The 17687-nt window shown below is 33.5% G+C and overlaps 2 protein-coding genes across 2 annotated transcripts; one reads left to right on the plus strand and one right to left on the minus strand.

Annotated features, from left to right (window-relative positions):
* The first annotated feature begins 1160 nt into the window (after nt 1–1160).
* LOC110994351 (DNA-directed RNA polymerases I, II, and III subunit RPABC4) lies at nt 1161–2682 on the plus strand. The gene is made up of 3 exons (XM_022260943.2): nt 1161–1365; nt 1459–1551; nt 2559–2682. Exons 1-3 carry the CDS (start codon nt 1308–1310, stop codon nt 2579–2581), a joined length of 174 nt encoding a protein of 57 aa, XP_022116635.1. The 5' UTR covers nt 1161–1307; the 3' UTR covers nt 2582–2682.
* A 569-nt stretch (nt 2683–3251) lies between these two features.
* Nucleotides 3252–12527, minus strand: LOC110994347. Its single transcript, XM_022260939.2, has 6 exons — nt 12077–12527; nt 7120–10337; nt 6876–7040; nt 6184–6434; nt 5917–6110; nt 3252–5548 (listed from the first exon to the last, which is right to left on the minus strand). The coding sequence occupies exons 2-6, from the start codon at nt 10315–10317 to the stop codon at nt 3888–3890; spliced, it is 5469 nt and encodes a 1822-aa protein (XP_022116631.2). The 5' UTR covers nt 10318–10337; nt 12077–12527; the 3' UTR covers nt 3252–3887.
* Between the last annotated feature and the right edge of the window lie 5160 nt (nt 12528–17687).

The raw sequence follows: 17687 nt of genomic DNA on the forward strand, positions 1-17687 counted from the left end.
TAATTTTATGACCTGGTAACCTAGACCTATAAGTCATAACATAGAGGCTTATTACACTATGCGATATTCAGACTGACTTAGTAAGACTGTCTTAAAATCTAATTAGCAAGCTCGCTATTACACTAGACTGAATACCGCATGCTAACTCATTTTTATTTTTTACTCATTTGCAAAGCGTACGTAGTCGGTGACGGATGTCGCCATGTGACTTAAGAAACTACCTTAGAGTAGGAGCTGCCGAGTTTGAATGACTATTAAAATGTTATATTAGTAATATTATTATTATATGTAATTTAATAGATACTCCATACATTCAATATGGCAATAAAAATGGCATGTCTCGGTACAAATCAAGAACAGAACCAGGCTGGCACACTTTAGTATGTTGTCATTAGAGAATCGCAGAAAATTTATTTAAATTTATTGACACATCGTTTGCAGCTAAGATATTCTATAATAAGATTGATTGTCCGAACCTTCTTTCTAAATTTAAGATTCATGTTTGTTTTTACCAATGTATCAGTGTGTCGAGCGTTGGCTAACTTTATCTATAAAAATAAAAAACATTCCAAAGTACTTTTTTTTCTTGCGAACACGCCATGGTGCACGCGGCCACAGAAAACAAACATGTACAAACGTCTTTGCTCTGCGACTGCCGCGCGCTGACTGAAATCTGAATGATTTAGCGTGCTAAGTCTTATTACACTACACGATATTCAGCAAGTAAGCCAGTAAGCACCGCCGAACCCATTCGGTCGGTCTAATTAGACAGGCTAACTGGCTAACTCTTATTACACTAGGCTGAACCTTAGTAAGACTGTCTGAATATCGCGTGGTGTAATAAGCCTTTTATTTGGAAAATGTTCAGTACTTTGGAGTCATAAAATTTCACTTCACTAAATTTCGTCACACTCTGTGTGAAACTAGAATGTGGATGGAGAACATACGTGTTATAGATTACAAATAGACTACGTATACTTTTTAACTGATTGTGAATTTTTTTATTATGATTATTATGAATAGTGTAAATACCGTATATTGTTTTTGTGCTGGAGATATATCGAATTCGATTTTATGTAGAAAATATGATAAATAATAATTTTATGTAGTACATAATATATTTGAGAGCAAACATATTACGCATCTGTGGTTTTGATATAAACTACAGTATAATGTATTTGTATTATTATCATAACCTATATAAAAGTAGTTGTAGTCTAACCAACTTTTTGGGAATAATTAATGATTTTAAAATAGATAGCTACTGAAAATCGAAATAACCAATCTTTTTTGATATATTATATATAATGGCCGATTCGAATAAAGAATCCGTCACAAAAGTACCTATGATTTATGTTTGTGGAGGTTTGTCTTATTTTAATAATAGTATTTACATGCTTTTTCTTTTTGATAGAAGCTGTAGCTGCTTCTTTTAATATATAATTGTTTTGTTTTTAGAATGTCACAGGGAGAATGAAATAAAGCCCCGAGATCCAATCAGATGCCGAGAATGTGGATACAGAATAATGTACAAAAAAAGAACTAAAAGATGTATCCTTTTGAGACTTATCAACATACAATTCATTGTATATTATCATTATAAACCCCAAGTCTTGCACAAAAGGAATAATAATAATAGCCTTTATAGCTATAAATACTTGTACACGTACATAAACATGTGAAATACTAATAATTAACATTAAAAAACACTAATAATTAATCTGCAAGAGGGTTAATTTCTTTTTACAGCTTCTCCTTGGTCATAGGCTTCCTCTAAGAGCTTCCACTCTTCTCGGTGTCTAGCTATTCATTGTTACTTGTTTTTCCATGACAAATGACAATAATATTTTTGTAAGTTTGCACTAGTGTCTACTGTAGATCATAAAAAAAACTTGTAATGCAATTTTTTCCTGCATCTTATGTTCAGTGGTTCTTAGTTAGGCTTTTATTATGACCATGACTATTCTTTTATTATGTGGGTGGGTGGTTATATGTTTAGAACTGCAATGCTCTGTGTTTTTGTAAACAATTTTTCTTAACTAGGAATCTGACACTGTAATTCTGCAGTTTCTTCTTTGTTATCTTTTATATATACTTTATTCCCTTAATTCACATGTTCTCAATATATCCCATTAATGTTACTTTAGGCTAATTTGAGTTCATGTAATTTATTGTCTTGACTGAGGGATCTTGTATATAGAGTTGCTAAGTAAAGATCTTGGTGTGTTTCATTAGGTTCTGTTATCATGTGTGATAATCTTTAGAGGGTTTTGGTCTCAATCCTCACGATGATGATGGCTTGGGAGATTTACTCATGACTAATTAATTTTATGAATATTATAAATTTAGGAGTCAAGGTTGAATAGAACTTTCAAAGATTAAATATTAAAATCAAACAAGAATAGGGCAGGTATTATTTAGTTTTACTGATACTTTTTTAGTATAAAATGTTCAGTGTAAAACTTCTCTCTTTATACTTAAGGACTTGTGTGTGGTTGTAACTTACCAGGGTACACACTATTTATTCATACCATTTATTTCCTTAATAGATATTTCAGTGGTGGTTTTTGATGCACGATAGCAGGGATAAAGAGAAGTTCAGAGGTCAAATACTTTTTTATTACTTTAATATCCATATGTTACATTAAACATAAAGTAAACAATAAATGTGCAAAAATTTGACATCTTTGTATTTATTTCAGCTATGTTATCCTTACTTAATCTCAAATATGTACATAGATAAAATTGTTGGACACACATTTACTGAACATGGATTATTAAGGTTATCAAACTAGATTTGTATTATAATATTTGAACACTATGGGAGAAAAGGCCCTCAGCATGAAGTCTTGACTTACATACCTATGTTAATATTCTAATAGACATACAAAAGTCAATAGTTCGCACAAGTATTGTTTCTGAATCTGTTTTTCATGCAAAAATCTAGTTTGAAGAGAGAGTTTCTAGTTAAAAATCTAGTTTGTTTAGAAAATGTGTAAATATGATTGTGTTTTCCCATATTACTATTAATAAATTGATTATATTTAGCCATTTTAATTAAAACCAACCAGGATTTATATTGAGAACAATAAAAGACATTTTGACATAATATATAGTTATTTATATATAATTTATTATATAAATATATTTTATATCTAAGTCCTACTTGTAGGATCATGTAATGATGAAAACATTAGCTACAAGTTAAATATGTACCTAGACCATGAAGAGTAGCTAGTAAAAACAAATATCTAGCACAAAAACTATTCATCATATATATCATATGGAAGACTTTATAAGTTTAACAGGTTTACTACGTTTCTTTAGTGGATGTTGATATGCCAATTTTACTTTTAAAGATAAGGATTTGGAAGTAGATATTTATAATTGTAAATACAAGTGAGTAAAAATACATACAAAAGTGTCACATTAAATGGTCTATCAAGATTTACTACAAGTTTTTAAAATTTGTAATATGTTTCATTGATATTTCAAGCTTGACTTAACAAATTATGGACCACAAAACATTCTTATGGATATAAAACATTTAGTAGACAAGCTACAAGACATATCTTAAAATAAAAAAAATAACAAATTCACTCCTTAGTTACAAATTCCTTAAGACTTACCTATTAATAACAGATAGTGTAATATAAGCCCTATGCTGGAAGCAACTATAACAACATTATTATTATTATTTCGGTTTCATATATTTACAGGATATTTTATTTAAAAAAAATAGGTACATGTTACTTATTAATTAAAGCGCATTATTTTGTTTTCACACAGTATCGAGTCTTCACCAAGTTTTAAAATTACATCTTAAATTATTTATCAATAAAAACAAAATTGCACATAAAATATACTAAGAATTATTTTGGCACGAATTAATTATCTGTGGCACTAAAAGTATTATGATCAGAATTCTTACATTCCATGTTTTCAATGCTTTTCTTTAAACTATCAATTTCATTTTCACACAGTTTGTCAGAAGATATTGCACCTTCTTCATCTTCTGAAGACTCCCTGCATGCAGGAGGCGCAGTTGCCATGGAGATAGTCTGTTCTCTGTATTCTAATCTCGATGGATCTTTTTCATGAAGTTTGCGAGCTAAGCATTGTAGACTAGCTAATGAGCTAGCACAATCAGTTGTATCAATATCAGTCAAACTAAGCCCCGCACGCTCTATTTCCGTGAATGTTCCAAATGGTAATTTAAAAAGACATTCTAACCGCATAACATGCATTTTACTACGTAAATGTTTTGCTAAATGTCCATGTATTCTGAAAGCTATATTGCAATCTGAACAGCGGAATGGTCTTGGATTAAAAGATGTTGCTGCTCCAAAAGTAGATGTCATTGAAACTTTGTTATGATGTGAACCTGATCTTTCATGTTTCTGTAAGTGCCCTTTAGTACGAAAACTGACAGCACATACACTACATCGGAATGGTCTTTCCATGTAGTGTATATTAAGGTGTAGTTTTAGCTGCGATGGCTTTGTAAAAGTTTTATTACAAAAGTCACAAACTCTACGACCATCGTCCATAAGCTTGCTGGGGGAATAGGGCATGGATGAGTCAAACTCTTTATCCTTGTTAACTTTAAAGGACACTCCACCTATTACAATATTGGAAGTTATAGAATCTTCAGTTTGTTTCATTACCTCTCCATCTATTGAAACCTCTTCTAATTTGGTTTTATCTTCAACATTTATTTTGCTACTGTTGCTATCATCACTCAGATTTTCATGTACACTTGATTCTTCATGGCTTTTCATCATGCTTATTCTAGCATGCTTAATATATTCAGACACCACTTGTTTAGCATTTTCAGAATTAGAGTTACTGGATATCCGATCTCGCTTAGAATCTTCAAGCCCATTACTAAGCAAATTAGAGTCCCTGTCTACAATTTCACCCTTTGACATACTTTTTACGATTTTATTTTGAATGTCATGAGAAGTAACATTCTTACTTATATCAGCCTTAATATCTGTATCACTAAATGGGTGATGACTTTCTTTAGTGTCATTTCTTTCATTAAACATTGATTTCTCTATTTCAATTTTTCTTATTTTACTGGAATTACTAGCTAATTGGCTTTGTTTTATTTTTGAATCCAAAAGTGCTCGTTCTGTTAGGTATGTATGTAGCATAGGCTCTCCATTTACCCACTGACTTTGATGTTGAGGTAATTTTGCAGTATTGGAAGCCAATGATGCTAAGACACTTGATTCTCTAGCTGTTGGAATTTCCATCATATTTGATGGTGTACTTGAATCTGTTTTGCTAAGATCAATTGGTTCATTGTTATCATTTTCTAATCTTGGTTCAACATTTGCGTTTTTAGTTTCTTGTATAGTGTCTGTGTGATAATCAAGAACTGCATTATCAGACATAATTGGTGAGTATGGATAAGTGGATGGTCTTGCACTTGTGATTAGGCCAGGTGTTGTTGTTGTGGTAGCAAGCCGATTACCTCCCAAAGACAATAAGCAATGTGCAGCTTCATGCTCTGGTAATCGAGATTTGTAGAACTCCGTATCTTTAAACAAAAAAATATACATTTCAAATAACATAACCACGTTAAATTAAATAAGTATTCAGATAAATAGTTTATAGCACTTGTGTCTTGCTTGCCATTAGGTTCGTTCCATGTAAAAATAACCAAACTAACTGACCGTTATAAGAAAATAACCTATTGGTACCCTAATAAAGGGAGCTGTTTGATAATGACAGTATATTGTAGTTTTCTAATTTGTAATTAATAATGTCACAATCAATCCTATTTTAACACTCATGCTCCAATTACACATATACACACACTTACGCATTTTGATTTATTTTTTTATTTTATGTTAAATACGCTTTATGGTTTTCTAAATACATAATTAATTGACAAATATTATTTACCACTTGACTCCGTCTCGCCTTCATTGCCGTCATCGCCTTCGGACTCAGATTCATCGTCTGTTTCTTCAGGACAAGGATGCATTTCGATGCCTTCAGAGTCATTTCCTTCGTTAGGATTTATTCCCAATTCACAACATTTCTTGTAGTGAGCTTTACTCTTCATATGTTTGGTTAAATTTCCCTTTGTTTTGAAACTGCAATAATTTTTTTTTGTATTAATATATTCCAGTTCTTTAAAGTATGTGTTATATAATATTTTTTACTTACCTAAAGACACAATGTATACATGTATATGGTCGTACATCGGTATGGGTACGAATATGTTTCTTTAACATAGATGGCTTTTTACACCTAATCCCACATTCCAAACAAACATAGCGCCCTCTGCCACGACCCCGAACATATGTATATTCTTCATTACTTTCAAATCCTCCTGCTAATTCTTTTTTATGTGCTATAGCGCCATCTGCCATATTTGCTTTGTTATCTTCCTTTTTCATATCGATAGATGCCATTGTCTGAAAATAAATTAAATCCTAGATATTGTGACGTTTATTTCCTTTTACCTTCTACTATTAGAACATTGATAGCAATAACGACTGGATTTTTGGATATAGAACCGCGTAATGTTATGTATATAATTTTCTAAAGAGAGCGTCATTTGTCTGTCCTTATAAAACATAACACTGGTAATTTGGATAGAAACTAAAATAGTTCTGACCACAGCAAACAACGAAAAATAAGAATAACAATATTTTGGTATACGTAAAAAGATTAAACATTTTCCATTGGGAAAGCAAATTTTCTCAATTAAAATGCACTAGGAATGAGAGTAAAACGAAAGACCAAACGATTTTGCGTTCCTTCATATTGTTGCCAAACAGAATGATATTTCCATACTAATTACTCAGATTTTGATCGCGGAAATTAATTCGAATCAGATTGTATTTTATGCATACCTGTTTGTCTTTAAAAATTTTATTCCACTGTGATGAATGAGTCAATATCAGATCCTGTTTAATCACAGCGACGGTTACGGTTTGCGGTCGATGGCGCGAGTCATATAAAGACATAGCAGACGAAGCTGACAATCCCAACGGGTCCGCTGTCAGCTCAGATAATAACTATAAACAAACAAGCAAAACTGTAAATTCATTGCACCTTAATATACTATTTAATATGTATGTAAGCAATAATAATTACCTGCCAATTACTATACATAGAAAGAAAATGTTGGTTCGGGACGTATGTTGGTTGCGGCCTATTAATAGTACAGTAAAATACTTTTGCCGAACATTTAAGCCCTAGGTATGTGTATGCATTTCCGTTTAAATATAACTGGCCATATGCCTTAGCGGGCCGTGGTGTTTCTGGAGATACTAATGGCATTGTATTTGCATTTGGAGTTATACCATGGTGTCTTTTAGGTGTAAACGTTCCTGGTTTTAAGGGCAACGAAGATGGTCTTAAAAACTTAGGCTTTCTATCTTCAGATGCTGATGTAACACCTAGGTTTTTCTGGAAATAAGATTTTTCGGATCTGTCATTATGAGTGGTCTGCAACGTATCTTGGGCATTAACATTTTTTTGTACTTCCGATGAACTTTGAATTTGAATATTATATATTTCTGCTTTTGTTATAAGGTTTTCGAAATTAAATGAATTAATTTCATTATCTGCTTCTTTCATGTTATTCTTGTTTAAATTAATAATTTCTTTGTTTTTGTATTTGGTTCCTGGGTAATTGCTATTCTCTTTAGAAATTATTGTTTTGCTTCCTTCTGCGTTCCGTTTTAGATGATTTTCTTGCTTACATATTGCTGTTCGGTAGCCAGGTGTATACTTCTTAGATAACAAATTAGGGTCGTCAACATTTTTTACAGTTATCAAAGGAACATTATTCTTTTGGCTTTCTTTCCCACGCTCGTATATCCCCATGTCTGTCATCGGTAAAAATTTACTATTTCTTGGTTTATACTCTTTATCCAATGATAGACTTAGTGTTTTACCTGCTGTGCGATGAACATCTGTCCCTTCGCTTACTTTTACACTTTTATACATATCTACTGATTTAATGAGACTTCCACTAGTATTTCCAACATATATACCTGTAGTATTTGGTCCAGGTATTCCTGGGACATGTGGAATTATCTTTCCTCCGTGTAATATCGAGGTCGCACCACTTGGCGATGATGTAGGGCTTAAAGGGGGTAATGTAAGTGGGTTATAGGCCGTAATAGCACTTAGTGGGGGAAACTGAAAGTGTGTTATATCATGGATATTTACCATACCGGAATTTTGGATATTTGACGCAGCAGCAGACATTCTTGGTGTTTGGGGTGTATTAATGTTCTCTTTTGGAGTTGGTGGATTATGTACAATAGTACCACCTGAATGGAGACCTGATCTTACAACAACACTACTGGCTTCAGAGTCCGACAAAAATTTTGAAGGTGATAGATTTTGTTGAATCATAATTGGAGATAGTTGGTTTTTACTGGGTTCAATGCGTAAAGTTGTTGTACTACCGGAGTGATCAACAATCTTTACCTCTCCACCAAACATTTGCAATGACGTTGAGTTATGCCTCATTTGTAATTCGTCTATAGACCTTAATATTGTTGAATTGTTATCAATGCATCTTATCTTTGTTTGTGAATATAAATCGACGGAACGTGGAGAAACGTTATCCATTAACCGAGGACTGTAAGAATCAGATCTACTATCCAGTCTTCTTCTTGGGCTATGGTCTTTACCTTTTATTCTAATATGTTCTTTATTTCTATTTAATTCAACTGGTAGACGAGTATCAACTAGTCGAGTATTCCCCAATAGTGGTCCTGGAGATGGCAATGGTGCAATTACGTCATGTTCCGGTTTGAGGATAATTAAATTATCAGGTTTATTTTTTAAAGATGGCGAATTGCTGGTACGATTGTTTTCAGAAGACTGGTTTTGGCTTTCTGATAATCTTACATTAATAGAGTTACTTCTCAAATAAACATTTTCAGACCGCACACATTTTGTTCCCCTATTTATGATAGAATTACCTGAAGTATTATTTGACGTGTGTCCTTTACAATAATATAGTCGATGTATCTCCAAATTATCGGCACTGCGATACATTATTTGACATAATGGACAAATAAACAGCGGTCCAACGCCATCTTCCAATTCGCCTGGTAAGGAATTTATTCCATTTGCCTTTGTTTTCAACAATAGATCTTTTATTATAGAACCCTCTGGATTTAGAGGGTGCTTTGTGTCTTCTCCTGCAAAGCTTTCTGAATGTGACCGTTTTCTAGATAGGTTTTCAGACTCGTATGTGTTTTTAGTTAGATTTAAAGGTGTTAACTCTTGCTTAATATCTCGTTCATTAAAAAATTGTTTACTTTCTGCTATTTGTTTAATTTTGTTATATTTTTTTTGTAAAGGTGTTTCTATAACATCAACAATAGCCTCGTTATCAGATATTATCTTTGAGATATGTTCAGTTAGAAAATCGGCATTCGTCGTAATATTTTTCTTTATCTTATCTTTTTCTTCGTTTCCTTGGTAAAAAGCAGCTCTAAACTTAGGCTTATAGATTGTCTTAGATTTATTATCGTTATTAAAAGGATAATTTGCAGTAATGTCATTTGTTAATTCTGGAGAGGAGAATTCATTAGGCCTCGAATGTTCCACTCGAAGAAGTGAAGCATCGGATCCTGTATCAGAAATTGAAGCAGGAGTTACGGATGTATCACTTTCAGAACCACCAGACAAATCTTCATCATTAATTGAAGCATTTATATCAGCTCCTTGTGAACGCAATGCGTGAGTTCTTGATCTTCTATGTTTATATAAATTGGATTTTGTCTTAAAAGCAAAACCACATGGAACACAAGGATAAGGTCTTTCATTTGTATGAGCTCTGATATGTTTTTGCAAAACAGAAGGTTTGGCACAGGGAAGTTTACAATATGGACATACATATCGCCCCACCCCTCCACTATGCCCATCTCTGTTTGAATCATTTTCATAGTTCTCAGTCTTTTTTAAAAATTCATCAGAAAAACTGGTTTTACCAGAAAAAATTATATTATTTACATCATTTAACCTACTGTTTTCATCGTTATAATTAATTTGTACATAGTTTTCGACTTTTGCGTTTTTGCCGTCGTAGTTTTCCTTTATTTTCTCTATTTCTGGATGAGCAGCTGCGATACTTCCATTAGATATTGAAGTATTACTAACAGATTGCACGGAGCTGGTGTCCCTTTGGACGTTTTCGTCACATTTTTGTGAGTTAGCTGGAAGCACTGAAATGGTCGATGCCATTTTTTTGAACTTCTTATGAAGATAGCTGTGATCATTGTTGTTTGAAAAATTATCCAGACGTTTCTCTTGTGTCAACGGCATTTTTACCGCGACTTGAAAACCTGAAATGAAGAAAATAACCAGGTTTATTCGTTATATTTAGGACATCATCTAAGTACTATGCAGCTAATGATAACAAGAAAATAAATTTAGAATCTTGTCAAAAATTCTTCATTAAATCTAGATTAAAAGCTACAAAACTATAAAGTACTAGTACTAGACCTACTATAGAGTACCTACTCTCTCGATATAACATTATTATTTTCAAAACTATAAAACAAAGTGGTGTGTGAAAGAGAAGTCACATTGCGCATGTGCGGCACTGTTGAGTCTATTAATGTACCATGTGACATCATCATGACGTAGGTAGGTACGAACGCGCTGGCGGACGAGGATATCCCCAGTCTCTACAATACGCATTACGCAAGTCCGCTTATTGTATGTCGCTTTCGCGGACTAACAGCTATCTATAAATTCCTTAAGATTAAAAAGGCTCAAATGAAATAATTAAAATGGAATTTGGAAATATTTTAAAAACCTTTTCAAATATTCTAGCACATATTTCTACAGTTAGAAACGTGGAACTGCGAATTATATTTAAATGTATACTTACTATTTTATTTTTACAAATCTCTTTACTCTAGTTCAATACAAGTATCGAAGTGTTATAAGAATGAGTGAGATGAGAATGTTAAAATACTCTTTTAATGTGTGTGTGTGTATCTAGACGTAATCACGATACATGTTGTTGTGCGAATGGCGACCTCGCTTCGCTCACTCGAGGCATTTGTGGACGGCTGCGTTTACTGCGTTCTAAGAAGGCGTTACAATTTCTGAGAACTGGAGACAAGCAAGCCGCTCCACAAGTATAAACGAGCGAGCATATAGGCTTAGTACGCACATTAATGTAAATCGCTGTACCTTCGTGCATATAAACCATGCCTATAAATACTTAGAATTCAATTAGGTATATAACACCAATACTGTCACTTGGCCAATTAAGTAACTTTGCATTAAGACGAATTAATTTTATATAAGTTGGTACCTAATTATATTCAGACATTATTACGAATTAATCTGTTATCAATCTCGTGTTGTGTGGTTCACATAAGTATTAGTAAATATGGATTTAATAGACAAAGGAATCCCAGCGAGCAACAGCTTCCCGCCGGCCTGGCGCCAGGCCAGCCGACCCTGGTGACGCCTGTTCTCCCTGATTGCCGCCAGCACGCCGCCATAATACCTACCTATCTATTATTATACAGTATATAATCTACTCTTTTACAAGCAACTCTAAACACTATGTCAGCATTATGTAAAAGTATGTTTTTATCTGATAACATTTGGCAATGAAGTGCTTTATCACATACTGGATACTGGACTGTACTGAACCTTTATTAAATTGACAACTAATGCATTTTTTCGCGAATAACCTCAACAATTTTCAATTAAATTAAAAAAGAATCCATTCATGACTAGGTAAAAATCTATCATTTTTATCTACATACGTCGTCATAGTTATCTTATCATACAGAATGATACTATTATAAAATAAGATTTCCGAGCTATGGCAATGCTATATCACTTATACTTAATTCATATCTAATTTTGCCAAAATTGAAAGTAGGTGTTTCATTAAATTCATGTGTTCATACTATAGGAACCTTGGAACCATCGATCGAACCTTGGAACATCTATCCTAAGCAATATTATCGCGACATCCATAAACTCTTTGGAAAGCAGATAATACGTTTTCTCATTACTAATACACAAAAAGTTACAGAAATACCAAAAACCTCACCTGCCGCGGAGTAATGAATCAGTCCACCATTATACTATTATATTGAATTTGATATCATTTGTTTACGCCTCCTAAACATATGTCAACAAGTCCGATAGGCTGCATTTCACCCGCGCACAAGTGAATCATCGTTAATAATTGCGCGATCCACGCCACCACACACTTATGCACACCTTTACGTTGTCACACGCGTTACACTAGCACTATGATCGGCGAACCTCTCTCTTTTTCGTTAACTAAGGTTACTCTGCTTTACCAAATAATATTAATTGTGATTGTATCGGATGAAAGCACATTTCAGAAACAAGCGACGCAAGCTACCGCGCCGCGGTTGACTGTTCAACTGTTTTTAGTTGTACTTTGTCGTTAGTTCGTTTCGTTCCGTTCGACAGTACAAGCCGTTCCCCTCGACGCCCGCACGCCTCCACCTCTACGGCTGCGAGTTGCGCCCGTTGTGACTTGTGAGAAGTGATTCATGGCGCGTTGTATCTATCTCATTCCTTCACAACAACCGGATCGGTCGCTCTTTGTAAATTATTTAGGTACACGTAATATTATGATATAGGTGAATATGCGCGGACTTTATACTCTGTGCGGTTGTAGATATAATTTTATCATTCAACAAGGATTGTCAATAAAAATCTCCAATTCTGGAAAGCGTAATTAAAGGAATCCGTTTATTTTAGCTAAGCTTGATTGCTAGTAGTAAGTGACGGAGTTTATATTACGTTACGCTAGTCATTTTTTTAAAGGATTTAAAATAGAGATTTAGGTGGTTTTTGTTACTCGTGTAATTTCTTATTTAATATTTCTCATAAGTTACTAAACCTACCGTACACCCATGACCATATAGAGTAGGTTTGCGATTTAATTTTACGCCACTTAAGTCTTGTTTATTATAAGTTTATGATATTGAATTGGTATTTTCCTATATATAACTTATCGCTTGAACTCTTATATCTCTGCAGACCTCTTTATCAAATTCATTTATGGACATACCTACAAACCATTCGTTGAAAGACAAATAAGTTCGCGTCATTCCATTTAATTTAGTGAATAACATGTTCATACTGTGGAGGAACTCCTCACTCCGCATATAAGATAATATGAATGTTTGAACATTATTATTTGCAATGATAATTATTATACGCGCTTATCAGTCGTGTGGTGGCTATGACGCACGCTCTTGGCTGATAGCACGCAGTCGCTATATTTTTTGCTCATAAAATGTGTTATATTATAATTTCATTAATTATTATATTTAATAGTATATTATAGTAGTAGTATTTTCATGTCACTTTCTACTCATTATGACACATTCTTAAAAAATATTATGTATGTATACAGTATAATTTAATTCGTTTTATATAATGTCCTCTCGGTCAACTTTTTATTTTTTCTTTTTTTGCGTATTTTTGTTTTTTTTTGGAAAATGTAAAGCGTTTTGGGTCAAATTTCACATTGTGCGTATGCCCGTTTTCCCTTGTCGTTCAATATCGCAATCTGAAAGTATTACCTATATAGCTATCACGCAGCTGTAGATTGCAAAGGTATAGTATGTTGAGCGGGGGCGCTCTCTGCGAGGCACTTGTTGCGCTGTTTTGTTGGCTTTCTCGCTTGTTGCCGATGGTGACGTCATAACACGGCCTTGGGCCACGCGCCATTGGGAACGTTTACGATTTTTAGGTAATGCTTTGATTTGTACTTTTAATGTCCTCGATTAATTTTCCACCAGCACCTTCACCCTGGCGTTTTCCTATAATTCAAAAAATAAATAAATGTATTAAAAGGAAGAATCTTCAATAGTAGAATTTGCAATGTACCATTTGAAACAACTATTGAGTAAATGTGTTGGTCCGGTCGGCGCCATGAAGTCGCGTGGGCGGGAAACCCGTCTTGGCGGCAACTGGCAAGCGATGAAATAAACACAATATTTGCTCACACTCTGTCTCTCCTATTTAAGATTTTTATTGACAATTCAATTTATAATGATCACATTTAACTGTACAGAAAGGTAAGAAAAAAATTAAAAATAAAAATTGCAAGGGAATCGTTCAGTAAATACTTTTCTAATATAGGAGCTTCCCTAGAAAACACGAGACAACGCCTGATTAGTGTTTTTTTTGTCACCGTTACAATATAGTTTTTATCATTATCAGTTATCACGTCATGTTTCTAAGGTGAAGTCGCTCACGAAGGATAACAGTGACAATTTTTTTTTAAATCTAAGCGTCATTTACTGATATGGATTTGGAAGAGACAGTCGTTGTCAGTGAACTCTTCAGACTCACAAGATAAAAAAAGCGAAAAGAATGACTGCTAGTGAGTGAGGAAACAGTCACGGTGACAAAAGTAACCCGCGCACGCGCTAGACCTAACACTACCGCTATGTTGACGTGTTGGAGACACGGTCGCGCTTGGTCTGACGTTTCTTATGTATCTCAATTCTGAAGTCAATTAAATATATTCTATCCATAAACACGGTTTCATAGATCTTGAAACTAGGGACTTAAACATAAGTAGACTTATGATTATACTCAGAAACTACTAATTAATCGAAGTTAAGAGTGAGACACAAACGGTTTGGTTTCAAAACTCAATATATTACTGACCTGCACTTTCTCAAAATAACCTACGTCTTGAATTTGAACAAATAATAATATTTGGGCTCCCTGAAATAATTTCCTTGTCTAAAGAAAATAGCGCCATCTTTGCTAATTTCTGGTGACGTTTATAAAACATCTGCCAAATGTGCGATTGTGACAATAATATTGATGAATCAGCGAACACTTGACCAAATAAATGTGACTATTCGTCAGAGCTTGTATAGGTGTTTGTAAGTTACATAAAAAAAAATTCTAATAAATTTATTTCCCGGTCTAAGCTTTTTTTTTTTGTATATTGTGTTGGTCTTGACAGCATTTTTTATTGAGGCATTCCACGTTTCAAGCGGACAGCGAAAAAAATCGAGGACGTAGAATTTGTTTTTGATTTATATATTCGAGTTAAGCATACCTCTAGTGGATATGAACACGAATACGTAACATTTTATGATGTTTATGTTCCAAGTTATGGGTCTTTAAAAAATAATGCGTCATGTCTAATAAATAAATCGGATTGACAAAGTTGAAATGTTGATGCCCATCATCGGTTATGTAATTAATTTTCACTGCAACTATTGCATTAGGTGTTTTTATAGTATTTTTTTGTAAATATATACATACCTTTAACATGTTTTCATGTAAAATAATAACGATGCTGCCGTGTTTTATTTCAATTCAAAAATGATACAGCTGCCATAAACTAGTATACAGTAACGTCAACTTCAGTGCGACATTAATTCACCTAACTTCCTAACTAGAAACAATTCCTATTCTAGTATATGCTTCAGGTAATCTTAAAATATACTTTAAACAATTTTTTGGAACCAAAAAAAATCTGTTTTGATTAGATTTTTTTTAAATTTATTTTTTCAAAAAGGGAAAAACGATCTATACGATTCGCTAAACGTGATATTAAAAAAACAACATTAAAAAGCGGCATATTAATTAGCATTATTTTTTAAAGGCCCTCAAAACTTGAAAAATAAACATCATACAAAAAAGACTACTTTTTTTCGCCATCAGCATTACGTAAAATGACGCATAGCCAAAATTTGGTCAAGAGTAAAACTATTAATTATTCCAAATGACATAGTATTCGCAATTCTAAGTCTTAAGACGTCGCAATTCTAATTCAAGCCAGGTTGGTGTGTTCTTAAAATAAATTTGAATTTGGCGTTCCTTACTTCACCTCGGTCGCAGAATATGGTAGAGTGACAAGACCCAGCGATCATTACTGGACTTTCGCCAGAACTCGATCTTGGGTTGTTCCTGCTTCCGAGTATTGATGACAATATACTATTTAATTTGAGTTTCGAGTTATTTTGACGCCCTGTGCATCTACAAGATAATTGCAAGATTAAAAAAAAACAAGAGAAACTATTTATTTTATACAACACTATTTGACGAGGAATTTACATACTGAAGATCTAAACGAATAACATCAGATTTCAGCCTTTGTAGGAGGGAGAATCTTACACCAAGTACACGAACGTTTGTGCCACACAGCCATTATTTAATTTGCAACAGCTACTATTACGTAATATTGTTGCTATAGAAACGGAGCTATAATCGAATTGATATACGATATATATTACCACGCATAGGTCTGCATGGACACTAAAAATTTAATTTAAGCTTAAAAACATCGAAAATATTAATTGCTTAAACATCGTCAGGTAGCCACTAAAATGTATTCAATAGCAATTTCTGTTAAAATCCGGCTATTGGCTTTGTCGATCCTGTTTGTTAGATGATTCTTGGAAAGGCCCAGCACGCGCCATAGTTAAATGTTATAGGGATCGCCGTTCCCCTCCCCGCTCCTCGACCCGTCGCGTCAAGTTACCAACTTTTTCACGTTTACCGTCCCTGTATTTCCGAGAACCCGCTTCGTTTCTAATAAATAACTCGTCGCTTGGTATTATTCTTTCGATAATAAGGTACCATTTATACAGACTCAGCTTCGTCATACGACGCCTTACGTCACACGGTCAAAGGTTCCTCACCTAACATACATTTGCGTTGTAATGGAATCTGCCATAATGAATTTAATTTATTAAATCCAATACCAACAATTGTTATAACGGAAAGCATTTGACACTGCGATTAACCAGTAAATTTTTGTGACATGGTCAAAAAAAACATTTACTTGATATTAAAATAATTATTCATATAACCTCGATATGATTTTAATAATAAACTTGGCCCCATCGAATAGAGTATACTTATTCCAACTTCTCATCACAATCAGGTTATTATTTTTGAAAAATTTTCAACGGGCATTAGATTGCGTAAGATTTTAAAGTATTATCTTGAACGACAGTGGCCGAATAAATGGCTTGATATTGTCGAGAATAATTCAATAGGTATTCAAAATAAGGGGCACCCTCTATTGTGTTCTCGATGACCTTTCTGTTGTAAGTACAAACAAATATATAAAATATTTTATCCTAACTATTAAGAAAGAAAACAAAAGAAAATTCAGACGTCCATCAATGTATTAAATGTTACTAAATCACTAAGTTAGTTCATCACTTTAATTTAATAACAAACAGATTAACTTTAATTTAAGTTAGGTTAGCTTAGTGGTCACTAGTATTAGTTAGTATAACTAGTAGAGTTATCCATTTGACAATTAGGTGTCTGCGGAGTACAACTTCAAACTAAAAGTGATACAAGATTATTAAAAACAAAGCAATACATTTACCTACAATCAACGAAAACGAAGAATTGATTACAGCTGATAGTGGTAGGTCATGTAAGCTTCTGGTAAGCTAAATACCACGTGCAATCTATTTTTTTTTAGGCTTTTCAATCACGTTACAAATGACATAAATATGAATCACACTAAAATAATTTCTTTATTAAAGAAAGAACACTGACTTATCTGGTGCACCCGTTAGCACCTACCCGTGCAATAATGTCCTTTGTCAAAATATTCGGATTATGCCTAGCTCCTATATCTGATAATGTTAGGAAGAAGGTTTTTAATAGCAAGTTTATTTGTTAAT

The sequence above is a fragment of the Pieris rapae genome, chromosome 1, assembly GCF_905147795.1.
Source record: "Pieris rapae chromosome 1, ilPieRapa1.1, whole genome shotgun sequence".
Taxonomy (NCBI): Eukaryota; Metazoa; Arthropoda; class Insecta; order Lepidoptera; family Pieridae; genus Pieris; species Pieris rapae.

Bases quoted from the DNA above. Each gene is read 5' to 3' on its own strand.
- LOC110994347 (XM_022260939.2), bottom strand. From the start codon at position 10,317: ATGCCGTTGACACAAGAGAAACGTCTGGATAATTTTTCAAACAACAAT. The intron at 7,041-7,119 runs GTAATTATTATT...GTTTGTTTATAG, and splicing joins CTATGTATAGTAATTGGCAG to TTATTATCTGAGCTGACAGC. The intron at 6,111-6,183 runs GTAAGTAAAAAA...AAATTATTGCAG, and splicing joins TGTATACATTGTGTCTTTAG to TTTCAAAACAAAGGGAAATT.
- LOC110994351 (XM_022260943.2), top strand. From the start codon at position 1,308: ATGGCCGATTCGAATAAAGAATCCGTCACAAAAGTACCTATGATTTAT. The intron at 1,366-1,458 runs GTTTGTCTTATT...TTTTGTTTTTAG, and splicing joins TATGATTTATGTTTGTGGAG to AATGTCACAGGGAGAATGAA. The intron at 1,552-2,558 runs GTATCCTTTTGA...TAGATATTTCAG, and splicing joins CAAAAAAAGAACTAAAAGAT to TGGTGGTTTTTGATGCACGA.